The sequence below is a fragment of the Lampris incognitus genome, chromosome 5, assembly GCF_029633865.1.
Source record: "Lampris incognitus isolate fLamInc1 chromosome 5, fLamInc1.hap2, whole genome shotgun sequence".
Lineage (NCBI taxonomy): Eukaryota > Metazoa > Chordata > Actinopteri > Lampriformes > Lampridae > Lampris > Lampris incognitus.
In genome coordinates, this window is record NC_079215.1 from 50,990,540 (window position 1) to 51,010,909 (window position 20,370).

Here is a 20,370-nt window from a genome sequence, read left to right on the forward strand (position 1 = left end):
CTTTAATCAGACTGTAATCAGTAGTGCAAGACGCATGTCCATTTGTGTGTGTGTATATATATATATAGTATATACACATAGTATATACAGTATATACATGTGAGAAAAGAACAATCAAGGTAGTTTGTATCGGCAGTATATGTCAGTTCAGGACAATAAAAATACATGCCCAAGGCTACATCAGCTACAGCGTGTCCACTGTTCTACAGTCCAACATCAGACCAACCTATGTCAGTCTGTACAGTTGAAGTGCAATGCCTACATCCACCTCTAGCACCACTGCTGACCTAACAAACCAACTCCACTACAAAGTTCACTTCTACCTTGTGCACTCATCTCTATCACTTTAACAAGTTCAGTGGGTTTAACCCCCCCCCCCACACACACACACCCCACACACACACCCCTCCTCTGTGGTTTGAAGTGATTTTTTTTTTTTTGCCCTCGTCAGCTGAATGATGGTGAATCTTCTGTCTTCACCACATTCTCTTCTGGTCCAATAGCTCCAGCCAATTCCACAAGCCCTCACTAAGTCAGCCTCTCTCTCTCTCTCTCTCTCTCTCTCTCTCTCTCTCTCTCTCTCTCTCTCTCTCTCGCTCTCTCGCTCTCTCGCACACAGATGCGCAAAGAAACAACACATTTTCTTCATCCCTCACACAATTTAACTGCCCCAAGATATGTTTCCAATCCACGCACATTTCCCCATTATATTAACTTTTCACTCAGATTTCTACCAGTTTATGCGCACATTTTTCATAGTCTCACTATCCCTCATTCTCACTCACAATCCCGACTCCTCAGCTTTTAGTAACCCATGGCTCTTCCTCAGTCATCCAGCCTTTATAAATCTTTTTTCTTTAGTGCCAAATTTAGCTTCCCCTCCCTCAAAATCTGTCCCCTCTAGTTTTGATCTCACCTCATCTTTAACTTTTTGAGAACGAGAGTAATGGCCCTGAGTTTTTGTTTGCATCCACACACATTCTGCCATTAATGTGCATGTGTATTCCTGCACACATGAGTGTGAGTGTGTGCGTGGCAGATGATGTGTGTTAGCCAACGTTGATGTAAAAGCCACAAGTTTGGTTTTGAGCGCTCGACAATAAATACAGGCTGGTGTTGCCTTCCCTCTGTGCTTTTATTTGAAGTGTAGAAAGGAAAGAGGTGAGTTTGTTTTGTTTTCCTTCAGTGATGGATATTGGGAGAACAGAAAAGGAGGACACACACACACACGCTCCTTTTTCTCCACAATTGCATCCGGCCAATCACCCCACTCTTCAGAGCCATCCCGGTCACTGCTCCACCCCTTCTGCCGATCCGGAGAGGGCTGCAGACTACCAAATGCCTCCTCCGATACATGTGGAGTCATCAGCTGCTGCTTTTCACCTGACATTGAGGAGTTTCACCAGGGGACGTAGCACATGGGGGGATCACACTATTCCCCCCAGTCCCCCCCCCCGAATAGGTGCCCCAACTGAACAGAGGAGGCACTAGTGCAGCAACCAGGACACATACCCACATCTGGCTTCCCACCTGCAGACACGGCCAATTGTGTCTGTAGGGACGCCCGACCAAGCCGCAGCTAACATGGGGATTTGATCCTCATGTTGGTAGGCAACGGAATAGACCACTACGCTACCTGGATACCCCCGTACACACACACTTTAAGCATTTGGTATGCCGGAAAAAAAATCCTCCAGATTATGTCTAAAGCCTTCAGCTTTTTGATTCTAACTAGCTGTCAACTCTGAAAAGACTCGCATTTGTCTTCCTTTTGCATTCCAATTCTTTTCTCGCGCGGGGCTCCAGAAGTGCTTTTTACAAGCCATTTGTAGTATTTCTCCCCTTCACCAAGGGCACACAGACTGGAATTAAAACAACCGACAACAATGAAACAACACCGCTGTTTTCCAAGTTTGTGTTGTTTTTTGGAGTTGCTTCTGGTGGCCAGGTGTTTGGAGTAGTTGTGTTAGCACCTGAAGCTAATATGTCAGGTCACACCTGTGCAAGCCTGTCGTTTAAGCGACAAGCTTTTTTTGGCATAAATTGCTCTTTGAGACTCAATTCCCACCACCACCACCACATCACACACACTAAATGCACTTATAAGCTAGGGCACAAAAAAATACCTCACTGCCCCCTCAAAGTTTCCATTTGATGTGCACGCCAAACACATCTCCCATTTCCACTTAGCCAGGCCGCACTAAGCTGTTCTGCACAGAATGAGCCCGAGCAGCATAAACAACAATGGGGTTGTGGAAAATGCAATTGTGGGCATTTTGTGTGTTTACATGTGGGTTTATGTTTGTTCACTCTTGTGTTTTTAATGGAAAGACAAAGTAAGAATACAAGCATGCTCTCTTTAATGGGAGCTCGTTTGAGAATCAGGATTTTCCATCATTTGCTGCAAATGCCTCATTCATACTGTTGGAAGTCTCTCACATGATAACAGAACAAGCTGTTCTTTGCCATTTTGATTAATCTAGGTGTATATGATATCCGAGCAATTGCTTTTGGGAAGAAACTACTTTTTTATTTCTAATTGACTACATTCATATGTTGTAACTTTGTTCCTCTTCTAGGTTGCTATGGTGCTGCTGCAGATGCCGTCATTGAACAGTGGTCATGTGATCGCTGTACGGAAGGAAACTTAAAAGCGGTATGTTTTCCATCCACTGTTGTTCATTCTACCAGGTTGCTATAGCCTTCAAGTTTGTTGACCAACAGTCTCACATAGCTGAAAGATGACTGAATACGATTACCTCTTGTCACACACCACTGCACACCCAGGCCACTATCAGTAAAGCTTTGCTTTATGTTAAAATGCCTATATGTGCTATGTGCCACTTAATCCATCTCTCTCTCTCTGTGTCTGTCTCTCTGTGTGTCTGTCTCTCTCTCTCTGTCTCATTCGCTCTATGTCTGTCTGTCTCTGTCTGTCTGTGTCTGTCTCCCTTTGTGCCTGTCTGTCTCTATGTGTCTGTCTGTCTCTGTCTCTCTGTGTCTGTCTGTCTCTCTCTGTCCGTCTGTCTCTCTGTGTCTGTCTCTCTGTGTCTGGCTGTCTCTCTGTGTCTATCTCTGTGTCTGTCTGTCTGTCTGTCTCTCTCAGGAATGTTGTCTATGCAACCTGAGGGGGGGTGCTTTAAAGAAAACCACAGATGACAAGTAAGCTTTTAAGCTGTCTGAAGTTTTTTTTGTGTGATCTTTTAAACATGTAAGACATGGTCTTTGTGCCCTGAGATTAATGTCTATTTTTTAATGGAAGCGTGTGTGTCTTTGTGCGTGTGTTTGTGCATGGCTATATCGATGCAGTTGGGCCCATGTGATGTGTGCAATAGCTCTGCCGGAGGCAAGATTCAGGGATGAAGCCAAGAGGGGTCCTATCGACACCAGTAGGATTCCCATGCAGAGATACAAACTGGTAAAGAGACGCGCGCGCGCGCGCGCGCACACACACACACACACACACACACACACACACACACACACACACACACACACAAATATACACATGCGGACGTACACACAAAGAGATGCAGTGCTGGAATCCCCCAGGTCCTCGAGGACTGGCTCAGTCTAATTAATGAAGTGTTCACAACTCTAATTAACAATGTGAGATGAACATGCCCGCAATCAAAGCTAGATAATTAACTGCTGGTGGGTGGGACTGAGGTTTAGTGTGCGAATGTGTATCTGCATGCTAGAGATTGTCTTTGTATAATGTGCATGTGTGTGCATGCCAGTCTTTGTGTGTCTGTTTGTTTGCTTAATGAGAGAGCCAGAATGGGTCTCGGCAGACCTGCCGCTATAGTTAGCTCTCAGCTGTAGGCACCATGATGACTTCAGCAGAAACTTAATAGTTGGAGAGGGACATCCTAACACATAAAAGAAAGCCGAGGTCAAGTCTTCTCCTTTAATATCTGCTTTACTTTTTTGTCTTGTATGAAATGGGAGAATTGAAGCTTACAGAAAGCCTTGTAAGGTCATGATTGATCATGATTTGGAAAGGCTTTCATAAAGAGAAAATCCACCCGACACTATAATTTGCCCAATTTAAAATCTTGCAATTGTGGAGAACATAATGTGAGCACAGACAAACTTCTCACTGCTCCCAGATTAGAAACAAAAGAACCTGCAGTCTCTTGGTAAAAATATTAAAACAATTGCTATACTGACTTGACTTCTTGATCAAGGAATATAAGTTCTGGGCGTCCAGGTGGCGTGGCAGTATTCATTTGCCTACCAACACGGGGATCGCCGGTTCAGATCCCTGTATTGCCTCCAGCTTGGTCAGACATCCCTACAGACACAGTTGGCTGTGTCTGTGGGTGGGAAGCCGGATGTGAGTAGGTGTCCTGGTCGCTGCACTAGCGCCTCCTCTGGGCGGTTGGGGCACTTGTTCAGAGGGGAGGGGGAACTGGGGGGAATAGCATGATCCTTCCACGCGCTACATCCCCCTGGTGAAACTCCTCACTGTCAGGTGAAAAGAAGTGGCTGGTGACTCCACATGTATCGGAGGAAGCATGTGGTAGTCTCAAGGCTCAGCGTTTTCGGTTTTTACTGATTTTCACTGAAACACACTGATTTTTTATAAGGAGCAGATCGGTTTAAACTGGTTTTCACCTGAATTTTATGTTTCCACGGATTATTTTCACCGAAAAATACCCACATTTTTTAAAAGGAGCAGATCGGTTTAAACGCCGATAAATTCCCGGATTTTTTTTTTGAAAAATAAAAACCAAAAACGCTGAGCCTTGGGTCTGCAGCCCTCCCCGGATCAGCAGAGGGGGTGGAGCTGCAACCAGGATGGCTTGGAAGAGTGGGGTGATTGGCCAGATACAATTGGGGAGAAAAAGGGGGGAAATCCAAAAGGTTTCAAGAGGCTTGATTTATAAAAAAAAAAAAAAAAGGAAGTACAACCTTATTGACACACCTGCTGTCAAACACCCCCCTGACGTCTACCAACCAACCCAGGTGTCTACATGGCTGCTTACTCAAAATTGTACTGGGAGTAATTATATCAGATCTGTTGGCTAGTGCAAGAGAACTCATGGAGCAGCTCCATTGACAGTCAATGGGGCTGTACCTGTGTGCACAGTGACAGTACCCACAGTGACAACTAACAAGTAGGTCTGTCTTTAAAGCTAATTCAGTATTAAATTAGCAGGGGAACCATCCTGGATCCATTTTAAGACGATCTATCATGTGGGTAGGCACATATTTTGGCTCAAGGGCCACACTGGGTTTTAGAAATTGAAAGACGGGCCACTAATACTTCTTGATGAGGGGCAAAAATTAACTAGCATAAATTACATGACTGTGAAATCTGTTTCCCAAAAAGTAATGAAAATAAACTCACCCCCGAGTGCTTGATTTAATGGGAACAGTGTTGCTGGGCACCCTTTTTTGCGAGCGCATCAAAGTCTGGTGTGAATTTTGTTGTGGCAGTTTGCAGGACAGAGCTCAAGTGTTCATCAGTAAGCTGGGCTCTGTGACGTGTTTTGTTGATGTTCATCACACTGAATGATTGCTCACACACATAGGTAGAGCCAAATAACACCAGCATCTTCTGTGCCATCTGTCGGAGGTTTGGAAACTTGGTCTCGTTCAGTGAGGCATAAAACTCATCCAGTTTGACGGAGTTGAACTTCTCCTTCAAGACAGAGTCGCACTGGAGATTAATCAACTCCAACTGCAGTTCCTGTGGTGCTGTCTCATAGTCGAGTGACAGGAGACATGACACCAGCTGCTGTGACTTCATAATCTTTTCTTAAAAAAAAGAATTCTGATTTTCTCCCAATTTAGTGGCCAATCGATCCCTATTTTTTAATTCAAACTCCCACCCTCGTACTGCATGCGTTCGCCAACTGCATCTCTCCGGCCGGCAGTCTCGACGTCGTGGCGAGGCGACTCCAGGCCGAACCACTGCTTTTTCCGACACACACAGAGACGCATTCATGTGACGAACACAAGCCGACTCCGCCCCATCCTGAAGTCAGCATTGCCAATTATTGCTGCTTCATCGAGTCCGGCCATAGTCGCATCTGATGAGACCGGGGCGCGAACCCCGGTCCCCAGTGGGCAACTGCATCGACACAAAGCCGATGCTTAGACCGCTACACCACCGTGGACTACTTCTCAATCTTTTCAAAATCAGAGAATCGACGACGGAATTCTCCATGCAGGTCGTTCAGTGATTTGCTGTATTTCTTTGCATGCTGAGCGCCTCTTCCAGCATCGCTAGTGTCGGGAAATGAACGAATAATTTGTTCATTACCTGCCTTGAGAACAAAGTTAACTTGGCTTTGAAGGCTTTCACGTTCAAATACAGTTCAGGTACAAATACATCCTTCCCCTGTAACTTCACGTTCAGCTCGTTCATGTGTTCCAAAATGTCCACAGTGAATGCAAAATCAAAAAGCCAATCGTCGGCTTTCCCCATTGACTCCAAAAGCGAGCCGATCTCCCCTCTGAGCTGACACACTTTCCCCAAACTTAGCCAACGGACATTGGAGTGGTAAAGTAAGTCCTGATGGTCAGCATCAGTTTCTTCAGGGAATTTAATGAATTGATGATGACTAAGTCCCCTTGCCCGTATGAAGTTCACAAGTTTTACAACTGGCTTCACTACGTGATCAAGCTGCAATACAGTCTTGCACAGGGCTTCCTGGTGGATAATACAGTGTAGGAAAATTACCTCCGACTCAGGGTCCTCTTCTTTTTCACCTTGTCCTGGATTCTTTTCAGCAGTCCGATGTTTTTTCCTGTTAAATTTGGTGATCCATCTGTGGTGACATTTGCCAGTTTACACCAAGGTAGCTTCAGCCTCTCAGTGCAACCAGACAGCCTCTCAATGCAACCCTTTCGTACGTATAAATCCAATCCTCTTGTTGTGCCTTTCATGGACTCCATGGATAAAAACTCCTCTGTGATTTCAAAATTGTCGTTAATTCCTCTGACAAAAATTAAGAGGTGTGCAGTGTCCTTATGATGTCACCAGTGCTAACGAATAAAATGTAAAGGACTCTGCTTTCTTGATTAACCCACAAGCCACGTCTTCGTCAATTAGTTCTATACGTCGAGTCACTGTTCTGCGCGATAAGCTTATGTTTTCGAGTTTGCTTTTCCTCTCTGGACACATAAGACTTGCTGTCTCCACCATGCATTGCTTCAAAAACTCCTTCAGAGAAAGGCTTGATTGCTTTTGCTAATTTATATGCCAGTAGATAACTTGCCTTTGTGCTGGACTCCTGTTGGGGAAAAATATTTTGCTGAGCCTGTAAATTGGCTGCTAACCTCGAAGCTGTACTTGCCCTTTCTTGGGATGACAAATTGCTAGTGTAGTTAGCATGCTTGGTGGAAAAGTGTGGGCTGATATTGTATTCCTTGAAAATTGCCATGTTTTCTTGACAAATCACACATATGGCCTTTGATCAGACTTCAGTGAAAAAATATTTTGCCGTCCACTCTTTCTTAAAAACCTGGCACTCGCTGTCGACTTTTCGCTTCATTTGGTCCGCTCATTTTGTGAAAGTAGGTGATTGCTACATGCTCTCATGCTCAATGCAAGAGGCAAAAGTGAAGGTCAGGTCAGGTGAAGAGATGAGTGACTCTTGGCCTCTACATTAGAAAAGGCCGGTAGTATTTGCAGCGCACCATCTAGTGGAACCAACCGTAACGTATTGCAGGAAAAAAAATAGCGAATACCAGTCATTTAAATTAATTATATTATTAATTCGAATGCCCGACGGGCCAGAATAAACAGCCCAACGGGCTGTATGTGGCCCACGGGCTGTAGTTTGCCCACCCCTTATTTATGTCATACTGTTTTGATGAATGGTGCCAATTTCTCTTGTGTGAAAATGAGAGTACATTTTGGATGAAAAGCACTTAGTTTTGCATTAATCTGAGAACCTTCTTTTAAATGAACCATATGCCACATGAAGGTGAACTATCAAAAACTGCATAGCAAGTTTAACCAAAGGGTACAGATTGTGCTCACACAACCCGATGTCTTATGACGTTTTCGTACAGCCCATCAGCTATTCTTAAATGTGTTATCTTCATGTGTGGTTTCTGTGTTGCTTTTGAAATATAGACCTAACCTTTCTGATTGGTTTATATGAAGACGGAGAGACTGTGGGTGCCAAAGGAGCACCTTTTCTTCTCTTTTTGCTCTCCTCCCCTGCCGATACGCCTTCAGTTGTTCATTCAGAAAGCCACGTGCTCTGAAGTTCATGCTGGTCTCCTCGCCCCTGCATCGGCAGCCCAGCACATTCATAATTTACAGTCACACGTAGACACGCACACTCACAGAGACAAACGTACACACACATAGACACACATTCATAATTTACTGTGGGAATGTTCTTAACGCATGGCTCAACACAGGGACCCAAATACACCCCGGAGATGGCCCAGGCTTGAGCAAAAGTGGGTTATACTTGCACACACACACACACACACACACACACACACACACACACACACACACACACACACACACGTGACTCTGTATATATAATCGTAAACGACATATTCACACTTAAATGTTTTCAAAACCCATATAAGTTGTTTTAACACACTACTAAATCCACATGAACACAGGCAAACGCACAAAGATTCTTTGCATGCCAGTCATAATCTTGTCATCTTGGCCTGAATAGGCAAAGCAGTCACTCAGGCCAGTTCATCATTGTACTGCTGTCCATAATGGAGGAGGTATGGGAGAGAGCCTTATGAAATGTAGGCCAGGTTAGTCACCAAGAGAAAGTGGGAGGCAGAGAGTGAAAAGTGTCTCACTTCAGAAACTGAATGAGCACCAAGCACATAGAAGATACATGAATAGAACGAAAGTGAGAAGTTGTCTTCGTCCGAGGTATTTCTGTAAGGTTGACATACGCACTGCATTTTACAAGAGACAGACTGTTTACCTTTCTTGACAATTCTCCTTGTGTTCATCTGACACCCGAGTGATATGGGCTAACCCGATCACTGCAACGACAAAGACACTAATTAGATAAGCTGGAACTCCACGTAGGGAGTAAAGGCTATGTATTTAAGAGAGTGAGTAGAGCAGGAGAGAGAGAGAGTTGTTAAAAAGGTTGTATTTACACAGCCTTACCGTCTCAACCGGTATCACGTAATGGATTATCCTGCCTTGGGCTATGAGCACTTATGATTCAATGTACCTGGTGTATAAATCTCTTAGGGCCTATTTAAAATTCTAATTCCTCCATATGGCATGGGTAACAGTATATATACAGTGTGTGTGTGTGTGTGTGTGTGTGTGTGTGTGTGTGTGTGTGTGTGTGTGTGTGTGTATATATATATATGTTTTTTTTTTGGTGGCTTTTCCCCCCCCCTTTTTCTCCGCAATTGTAGCCGACCAATTACACCACTCTTCTGAGCCGTCCTGGTTGCGGCTCCACCCTCTCTATCGATCTGGGGAGGGCTGCAGACTGCCACATGCCTCCTCTGATACATGTGGAGTCGCCAGCCGCTTCTTTTCACCTGACAGTGAGGAGTTTCACCAGGGGGACGTAGCACGTGAGAGGATCACGCTATTCCCCCCCAGTTCCCCCTCCCCCCTGAACAGGCGTCCCGACCGACTAGAGGAGGTGCTAGTGCAGCGAGCAGGACACATACCCACATCCGGCTTCTCACCCGCAGACACGACCGTTTGTGTTTGTAGGAACACCCGACCAAGCTGGCGGTAACACGGAGATTCGAACCAGCGATCCCCATGTTGGTAGGCAACGGAATAGATTGCTACACTACCCAGATGCCTATATACAGTATATATTTTAATAGCTATGATACAAACAAGTATTCAGATGTACAAACCAGTATATTTCCACATGAACCCACATCCAGGTAAAAGTGCTTTTCTCTCAGGGCATTTCCTCATATATAGGCCTGTTAAATGGCTTTTGTGTATGGACGCATAAATGTGCATTCAGTGAAATTAGATTAATTCGTAAGAGAGGTCGAGAGAGATGTTTTATTATGGGGGACTAAAGGAAATGGAGTGAGGTGTGTAGGGTGTGGAGGGGAGAAGGCAGAACGGGAGAGAGTAGGGCTATAATGGGGGTGGGATGGGAGGGGTGATTTCATCATTTTTTTCCCCTCAGTGGGAGAGCAGAGGATTTGTGGGTGGAGAAGAAGAGGTGGGAGGGGAGGGGGGACACTGCAGAAGAGGAAATGGACTTGATGGGCTGTTAGCTGCAGAAATACCATGGTGCCCTCAGAAATGTGGGCTTTGAGAGTGCATGTGTTTGCATGCCGATGTTAGCTGTGAGTATATCATGCCTTCCTGTTTCACCTTTTGCGGTGTCTTGTCCAGGCTGTGTACCCACTGAAACCAAAATGAAAAAAAAAATCAAGTGCCAGCGGTACTGGTTAGTTTGTGGAAATGGAAATGATGTCATCTGATTACATTGTGTTTGAGGGCTTCCTTGCGTTGTTGTGGCACCACAGTTAAGGCTTTTGATGACTGTCTCTCTCTCTTTCCCCCTGTATTGCTCGCTCTTTTGGTGTCTCTCTACCCCCCCCCCCACTATTTTTCATTTTAATGCATTTATTTACAAAACTAGACTCAGAAAAAAGTGAAGTAAAGGAAAAGTTTGATTTTTATGATTTTTATGGAGCACACTTCTTTAAGAAATGGAAAAAAGATAGTTCACTTCCTTCTCCTTCACATTTCCTTTTTGTTTTATATCATTGCTTCTTCAACCGATTTTCAAGAAGCGGAAGTAATTAAATACTCACCTATCCTTATTCCAAGGTCTACTAATCGATGTTAACTTTGCCTCATAGTCGTTCTGTGTTTAAATAATAAAACTGGAGACGCTGTCTGAATTCCCACTTTCAGAGGCTTGGTAGATGCAAACCATAAGTCTGCATCCAGATCTGACCATTTCCTTTGGTTTGTGTGTGTGTTTACAGAAGTGTATCTACTGTCGTAAGCGGTTTGCAGGGAAGAGGCAGGCAGGGGCGTGTATACAGTGCTCTTGTGGCCGATGTCCCACCTCCTTCCATGTAACCTGTGCCCATGCTGCTGGGGTCACCATGGAGCCTGATGATTGGCCATATGTTGTGTCAATCACCTGCCACAGACACCATTCACGGGGCTCATCAGCTGTAAGTATTGGCAGTGTCGCACATTGCTCTTATCAGAAATCAGGGACATTTATTTGTCATTTCATTTCATGCACTTGCGTACATGAAATGGAACAAAATATCGTTTCCCCCAGCCCACAGCAAAAACACATATCCAAACTACAAGAACACATATATCCAAACTACAAAAACACATATATCCAACATATCAAAAAATAAATGTTCACTGTCCAAGAGAGCGAATGCCAGGATGACTGTCAGAACTGCCGGTCTGCATGGGCTAGCAGTTAGCTTAGCCTGCCCCGCTTCTGCGTCCTGTCAGAACACCCTCGGTGTTTCCTCCTTGGGCACAGCTCCAGGCAGGGCCGTGGTCCCTCGGCCCACCTGACGCAGCAGACCAGGCTCCATGAGCTGATCCGGTGCCAGCTCTCCCAGCCCGAGACCTTCAACACACCTCCCCGCGCGCCACATGACGACACTAAAACAGTCAATGCTAGGCGAGGCCGCCACCAGACCGCCCTCGGTGTTATCAGAACTGCCGGTCTGTATGGGCTAGCAGTTAGCTTAGCCTGCCCTGCTTCTGCGTCCTGTCAGATTATTATTAAATAATTATTAAATAGCTAAAAACTAATATTATTAAAACTCGAAAGTGATTGATGAAGGTAAATGGTTTTGTTGTATACTTTACAAGTGTAAAATAAACGTTGTGTGTATAGAAACATTAATGTTGGTTACATTGAGGAAAAACAGTTGGCCTGATTGTGAATATGGCAAGTGGTACAATACTACGAAAACTTAATCAACGCAGAACTTTGTTATTTATATGCTGGAGGATTTGATATGACCTTGAATTGACCTATTTTTTGGAAAGGACTGTAGTCATTAACTTTTTTTTTTTGCCCCTTTTTCTCCCCAATTGTACTTGGCAAATTACCCCACTCTTCCAAGCCGTCCCGGTTGCTGCTCCACCCCCTCTGCTGATTTGGGGAGGGCTGCAGACTACCACATGCCTCCTCCGATACATGTGGAGTCACCAGCCGCTTCTTTTCACCTGACAGTGAGGCGTTTCGGTAGGGGGATGTAGCATGTGGGAGGATCACGCTATTCCCCCAAGCCCCCCCCCCCCGAACAGGCACCCCGACCGACCAGAGGAGGCGCTAGTGCAGTGACCAGGACACGTACCCACATCCGGCTTCCCACCCGCAGACACGGCCAATTGAGTCATGAGCATTTTATCCACTGCAGACTATATTGAGAATGTTTCCATTTTCATGTTATTTTTGTGAAATATCTTCTTTCTTTTTTTTTTCATGGATAACAGGAAGATAAAGTTGTGCTATCTCTTCCAAGTAAGAGGATCAGTTTGTGGTTTTTGATTAAAACTTTTGAAAATCAAGATACAGCTATAAATGCTTGGGAGCGTGGCTCAGCCAGTTAACACAGACCACAACTGATGACTGTACACATAATCCTGGGTTTAAATCCAACCCAAGAACTGTGTAACAGATCTCTCTCCAACCCATCCTTCCTGTTTCTATTCACTTCCTGTCTAACTGAGGCAAAAATTGCCCCAAAATATTTAAAAAGTAAAAACATTGTCATCAGTGTGCAGTGTACCAATAGGGAAATTTGGGGATGCATATTGTGGTGAGACACAGAATCCACTCTGCCAACTTCCCATACAGCAGTTTAACCTCTCGTATATGCACTTTGTCTGTCAGAAGCAGCGTGCATGCCAGGCGACCATCTCACTGGGCCAGATGGTGATCTCCAAACACAAGAACTTGCGCTACTACAGCTCCAAGGTCACCCAGATCACCTCGCAGACCTTCTATGAGGTCATGTTTGATGACGGCTCCTTCTCTAATGACACCTACCCAGAAGATATAGTGGTGAGGATACGCTCAATTGGGCATGTTTTGATATATCAGGAGAAAAGCCTTCTTGGATGGAAGAATTACAGCATGTTTAGGAATGTGACAAAGCAACTGAGCTGGTAATGATTACCTTTAAATGTTTTTTTTCCAAGGTACAGATCAGTTGATTTTGATTTTCCCTAGATGGTGCCTGAGAGATGGAGTAACCACGCAGCTTGACAACGGGACTTAATTAGTTGGCATAGGGTATGAGCTATCTGCTCATCATTACCTGATAAATTTCCTAGAAGCTTGTTTGAAGTGTATGAAATCATGCATCTGAAGGGCTGATTTGAATGAAGTCAATGTTCATCATTTCCTTTTCATGTAAACAACCAGTAATTACCTGGATGTGACTTGAGATAATTCTTTTATTCATCTCTGTAGGTGACAAACACGGGACAGGGCTAAACACACTTTCACATACACCCAAACATCTGTTTATATCACAACAAATGAAATCTGCCCCCCAACAAGAAAAAACAAAGCATAAGGAGCAGAAGTTCCACAGTGGCCCAGTGGTTAGCACTGTTGCCTCACAGCAAGAAGGTCCTGGGTTCGAACCCCAGGCCGTCCTAGGTCCTTTCTGTGTGGAGTTTGCATGTTCTCCCTCTGTCTGTGTGGGTTTCCTCCGGGTGCTCTGGTTTCCTCCCGCCATCAAAAAGACATGCATGTTAGGGTTAATAATCCTGTCTGTGCCCCTGAGCAAGGCAATGGAAAGAAGAACTGGAGTTCAATGTAAGAATACAATGTCGAATAAAGTGGCTTTCATTTTTCATTTTCATGATCCCAACTCCATTCCAAGTTCTGATTTTCAATCCCATCAAGTCACTACCTACTTTTAGCCGGCAGGCTTGTTGAGCTTCTCAGTCTGCTGAAACGGTGCACGGTTCTAGTCAAATCAAAACTTTCTCCTAAATGTAACCCACAACCTGTCCCATGAAACCAAAACCTCTTTTCAACATCGAGACTGAGAACATGTTTCCACTTGAGAAGACTTTCAGCACCTTTCTGTCTGATTTTAGAACATTTCAAAACACGCACATAAACACACTTGAAGAGACCAATTATTGGTTGCCCTTGCCATTACAGAGCAGAGACTGTGTAAACCTGGGTCCTCCTGAAGTGGGTGAGGCTGTTCAAGTGAAGTGGCCCGATGGACTGTTCTACGGAGCCAAATACCTTGGATCTAACATCTCCCATATGTACCAGGTAGATACAAAATGTAGTCAAAGACAGTAACACTGGCAATGGAGCGGCAAACACGGATGTATAAAAAGAAACACAAGCTCACAACCCGATTTGCAGACGTAGTCTTCTGAACTGTAAAAGACATTTAGGGGGTGGGGTAGTTGGTCAAAGAGCGAAGAAAAGACCCAGTAATAAACTCGTTCAACTCCCTCAACTTCAAAAATCTTCGTGACTCAACTGATGTTATCACGTCCCCCTGGTCTATGTATAGATAGAGTGGGGGGGGGGGTGGAGGAGAAAAATAGTAAGAGAGAGAAGGAACACTTGAGAAGATTTTGTGAGGAGGGAGGGAGAGAGAACACTTCAGGAGAAGGTGAGAGAGAGAGAGCGGAAGAGAGAGGGGGGAGGCAGAGGAAGTGAGATGGAGCAAGAAGTAGGAGATGAGGAGGAGGTGACAATCTGCATTATTCAAACTCACTAAAATATTCACTAAGCCAAGAGTCAGGCCGCTTCCACTTAAGGCTTTATTTAGTTTAGCTGGGTGTCAAACATTAGCTATGCAGAAATCCTTCTGTGATGCACACTCGCAGTTTGAGATGGGTCAGAATTTAGAAATGGGCCAAAATGAGAAGGAACTTTTTCTCCCTGCTTGAGGTGTGGTTGGCTATGAAATATGTTCAGGTTATGTCTCAATTTAGGTTACTAAAAGATGCAATACAGTCAGATTGTGTGGCTCAAATGAATTGCAATGATTTTTTTAAGGATAAATTTCTCCTGTCATGACAAAGACTGTCCAACCCCTAGAGACGTACCGTCTCGTTTCGAGGGAGTCCCATCGAAATGGTATCTTTCAGAGATACCATTTGTATAAGTCAATCCTTGTGTACATATCTGAAAATTGTTGTGTTGTAGTGTCGTTATTCTATGTTAAGTACACTGAGAGAGCCACGAAACCGGAGTCAAATTCCATGTATGTGAAAACCTACATGGCCAATAAACATGATTCTGGTTCTGATACCATTTGGGTGCTGCATTAACTGGGATGAGGATGATCAGAAAATGTGTTGAACTATCTCTTTCAAACAAGGCAAATAACTTTTTTCTATTTTAGGTGGAGTTTGAGGATGGTTCTCAGGTGCTGGCGAAGAGAGAAGATGTCTACGCTTTGGATGAAGACCTGCCTAGAAAGGTGAAGGGTAGACTTGTAAGTGTCTGACTCTATGGAGCGGTCCAAATAGCCCGATCAAGTTTGATATGAAGACCATCCTACTATCCTCTATCTAACCTATCTAATTATGTATGTATGTATATATGTATGTATATATATATATATATATATGTGTGTGTGTGTATGTATTTTTTCCCCCATATCTTTTGACTCTGTAGTCCACCGCATCCAGCATGCGTTTCCAGGACGCCTTCTTCACCACACAGGGTGAAAGGAAGAGGCAGAGAACACCAAATTCTCGGTTTCAGAAAGACTATGTGGCCCTGCCAGGCAGCCGCATAACCGGCAAAAGCACATGTGAACTACGCAGCCCCAAAGGGAAGTGATGCGATGGACAGGGAAAAGCAGAAACAATGGAAAAGCTGAGGAACAGTGAGAAACGAATGCATTGAGAACACAGTGGGTGTGAATAGCAGGATGTGTGCATGCATTTGCACTCGTGTATACTTGTGCGTGTGTCCATCGGATCCACTTCGATCTTAACAACTATTGATAGCTGATGCAACAACCAGGTCAACCGAATAAAGGAACATTTTTTTTGTCGAACGCGAAGTGAACGGATGTTTTGATTCAGTGGGACATGAATGGCACCTGTAATCTTTGTGTTGTCAGTCCATTGGGGGGGGGGGGGTTTAAAGTTGGAGAAGAAATATGGTTTGACTGAGGAGCTGTAAAATAGTTAAATAGAGTACATTGTGGCCTGTAGTTGCCAAGTGCTTTCAGGTTTGTCAGGGAATTCAAAAGGAGAAAAAAAACAAACACAACTTGTATTTGTCACATCAGTCTTTTTGGACTAAATAATGAATCTTTTTTCCTCTGTACAGGATAAATTAAAATGTTTAAGATTTTTCTAAATTGCTCATCCACAATAGCTTTTTTGGGGGGGGGGTCCTTTATTGTTATCATGCACTTTGCAAGTGGTTTTTTTCTTATTCTGTGCTACTGTTTCCTCTCCTCGTGTTAGACAACATCGCCTCCGGCTTCTACAGAGTTATGTCCCAATAAGCTACCATGCTGTCTTCTCCTTGCATATTTTTTTTCCTGATCAATAGTAACCGAAAGTGTGAGTAGAGATCCAAATGGAAATTTTATTGGTGATTTTCAAACCTGCGTGTGTTCGATAACCTGATTGACGGCTCCACCTATCAGTCACTTTCCAAGCAAAAGGAGGTGAAGCGAGGAGAGCAGGCTAGAATCTCTGCCCTGTTGACATGTGAACACATGATGCTACTGTGGCTGTGTTGAATGAAAACACATTGTTGAAATTATTTAAATTTACAATCCCTATTTATTTTTGGCTTGCTCAATAGATGAAGTATCGCGTTCTGCTGTAAGAAAAAATGAAATAAAAGGTTTTTTTCACGAAATGTGTCAATTGCTTATTGATTAAATGGTATTTTAACAAGGCTGTGCTTTGAAGCGGCATACTTTGTTCAGCTTTCTGAACGTGTAAAGGACAGCGTATTGAAATGCTGTGCAGTCTGATATCATGAATATAGTGACAAATTTGGGCAACCTCAACTGACCCAGATAACTATTTAATATATTAATATTTGCTCCCATATATTAAAACAGAATGGAACTGCAGCACAGCACACACTACAGCTTGATTTGTTTATGACATTATTATTATTAGGAAGTTCACAGAGTATCAGAAAAATTCAAATCCCACAGTTAAGACATGATTTACACTGCTGGCAACTTGCTGTAAACCTGCTACGGCTTACTCTTACTGCTTTGTTTTGCATTTCGAGGGTCTCACCAAAAAAAAGAAAAAGCAAATGTTGCTGAAAACTTGTTACAGCCTTAACTCTTGATATTTTGCATTGCATTTTTGGGACCACCACCATCTTCATGGAGGCAAAATAACTGGTGTCACGCTTTTTCATGCTCATATTAGCAAAAATGAATCTATTGAGTCATGTCCCAGAACACAATTTTCCGACTTCTCATGCTACACAATGAAATTCAAACCCATGCATTTTAAATGGAAGCGTTCCTCAAGACTTTTTTTTCGTGCTGGACGGAACAGTTAAACCAATGCATTCAATTGGGGGAATTTTCTAATTAGAGATTTTTTTAATTTTTGATTCATTCACTTTAATTTTGAATTGTTTGGCCAACATATGATTTTTTAAATATGTTTTTATTGAAGGAATGGTACAATACAGGTTACATAATGCAATACATCACCCTCCTTTTTTTTCATTTTTTTTTTCAACAAGATTCCCCTCACCCACCCTCCCCGAACACACCTTGGCAGCTGAATGTTCACAATACAACCTTTCCCAAATACAAGTGCACTTTGTCACAGCCATACCTCTACACTCTTCCAAGACACACCAAACCCTAGATCACCATCTGTAGTTTTAAAACTATGTGAAGGTTAAAAACATGGCAGGCTGGTCTTGGTACTCTGTGATGTTAACATAGCATGATAAACACAACTGCAGCTAGTAACATTATAATGGATCTGTTGGATGTAGGTGTAGCAAAGAACCCACATTGACAGCACTATTGACAATTGTGCTATGCTGTTAGTGGTGGCCCTGTTTGTCCCTGACAATGCTGTGATCAAACTGACTCGTTATTAATGTCATTAGCTGTAGCAGTGTTTATCCTGCTATGCTAACATCACAGAGTACCAAGATGTGAAGGTTAAACGCTTGGCAGGCTGGTCTTGGTACTGTGTGATGTTAACGTAGCAGGATAAACACAGCTGCAGCTAATAACATTATAATGGATCTGTTGGATGTAGGTGTAGCAAAGAACCCACACTGACAGAACGATTGACAGTTGTACTGTCGTTAAGGGGTTCTCAAACTTTTTGGGGCCAGGGACCCCTTAGAGGGGAGAACATTTTCCAAAGACCCCCTCATAATTGTAACACCAATTAAGCATATGTTTACCACAATTTGTTATACTAATAATGGATTACATTTATATAATTTTATCTAGACATCCAAAGTGCTTTACACTGAAGGGGTAACACTTCAGCCACCACCAAGGTGTAGCACCCACCTGGGTGATACACGGCAGCCATTTTGCGCCAGAACGCTCACCACACATCAGTTTGAGGTGATGAAATCACTGAGCAGATTACACGGGGCAGATTAGGGGCCAGATGGAGACAGCCAGGTTGGGAATTTAGCCAGGACACCGGGGGGCCCCCTACTCTTTGCGATAAGTGTCATGGGAACTTTAATGACGGCAATGAGTCGGGACCTCGGTTTTAACATCTCAGCCCAAGGACAGGTCCTTCTACAGCACAGTGTCCTCTTCACTGGGATTTTATGTTGGATTTTTTTTTTTATTATTATTATTTTTTTACCACGACCAGAGGGAAGCCTGTTCTCTCCTGGCCCGCCAACGCCGCTCCCAGCAGCAACTCGGTTTTTCTAGGAGGTCTCCCATCCAAGTACTAGCCAAGCCCACACCCCCTTAGCTTATGTCATTCGGCAGAGCCAGAGTATGGTATGCTGCCGGCTATAGGCTTGGATGCCATTGCAACTATTTGTACTCTAAAGCTTTTCAACCTAATACTTCAGACCTGTTTCGTAGTGATAAACAGGAACACATTTCAATTTGAATAATGTTAGTACCACTTATGCACGGAAATTGTCCCCATCTGTTGAAATGCACTTTTTAATGATACAGCACAATCGTATAATTTATAGCAAATTATTTCGCGGACCCGCTGGCTGTGGGTCCACGGACCCCACTTTGTGAAACACTGGTCTATCTGATAGAAACATGGCCACATTGGCATCACGTTTCAATGGTTTTTCCTCCTAAACTGTTTCCAACATGTATGTTTTTACTGCTGCACCAGTGTTCGTCCTACCCGGTCGCAACATCTCACCAGTGAGTGGTAAACAGACTGGAGAGTGTCTCTTACCATGGTAAAGATGACAGCATTATGTAATGAGACTCTGTTATCCAGATGGATAATGATTTATTAATGTCGAAATGTTAAGAGATTGCAGCTTTGAATAAATTTAACTCGGGGCAGTTGATCCATACCCCATTCCGCCACAATGATTTTTTCCCCTTCAAAATAAAAGTTATGAAGACTTGAAAACGCGCACGTTATTTTGATCACTTAATCCTTTAAAATTCACTTACTCCCTCATTTGATCAGTATTCTTTATGATCTATGAAAACATTGTTTATTAAAGTTATCACCAGGCCAACTCATTGATGACTTTTGTGTAAACCTTCTTATTGTGTTTAGAAATCACGTCAGGACACAGCGCTGTCGCTCGACACAACGTCACAGGCAGACCCGATCAAACAACCCAGAGCCCGCAGGCATCCCCAATCGATCCCAGCACAATAGAACAGCGCCAAATCAAATGCAGCACTGTCGATGTGTGCAGACATAACCCCCCCCCCCCCCCCGGCAGGATTTAACAACAGAACTACTGGGCATCACACATCAATCAAGGCGCAATAGAACAATGCTATCATTAACTAATTGCAGCACTGGTGATCCAGTGTGCAGGCATAACACTTCTCAGTTAAGGTATCACGTCCATAACTGCCTTTTCTATGGGCCTCCATATGGGTTTCTCACTTAGGATGATGGGAGTTTAAATCCGTCTTAGACCATTCCTGGGTGAAGTTATATCACTATGTGCAGGTAATATTTTGACACAAAAGACGAGATCTATAAAAGGCCAACAAACACCCTGTGAATGTACAATTCAATCTGCGCAATGAGATTACTGAATCACATCTCCTGCTGAGTGAATGGCATCTTAAAAGCGATCTGCTTGCATTCATTACCAATGAGCTCAAACTTGCCCTGCAGCGAAAGCTCATCAAAGAAGTTGCTGACTTTTGAGAAGAAGGGCTCGCTGCCACCCTACATCAAAATAAAAGGACATGAGAGGATGGATCACTGCCAGTGCCTGG

The 20,370-nt window shown here is 43.7% G+C and overlaps 1 protein-coding gene across 1 annotated transcript in view; it reads left to right on the top strand.

Annotated features, from left to right (window-relative positions):
* The window catches only part of kdm4c (lysine (K)-specific demethylase 4C), a 59,924-nt gene extending 43,104 nt beyond the window's left edge, over positions 1-16,820 (top strand). The window contains exons 15-22 of the mRNA XM_056279625.1: positions 2,580-2,656; positions 3,107-3,162; positions 3,310-3,418; positions 10,945-11,139; positions 12,840-13,010; positions 14,127-14,246; positions 15,337-15,429; positions 15,612-16,820. Of these exons, the coding sequence (XP_056135600.1) occupies positions 2,580-2,656; positions 3,107-3,162; positions 3,310-3,418; positions 10,945-11,139; positions 12,840-13,010; positions 14,127-14,246; positions 15,337-15,429; positions 15,612-15,779 (989 nt within the window). The 3' untranslated portion in view covers positions 15,780-16,820. The remainder of the gene's footprint in view (positions 1-2,579; positions 2,657-3,106; positions 3,163-3,309; positions 3,419-10,944; positions 11,140-12,839; positions 13,011-14,126; positions 14,247-15,336; positions 15,430-15,611) is intronic.
* The last annotated feature ends 3,550 nt before the right edge of the window (positions 16,821-20,370 follow it).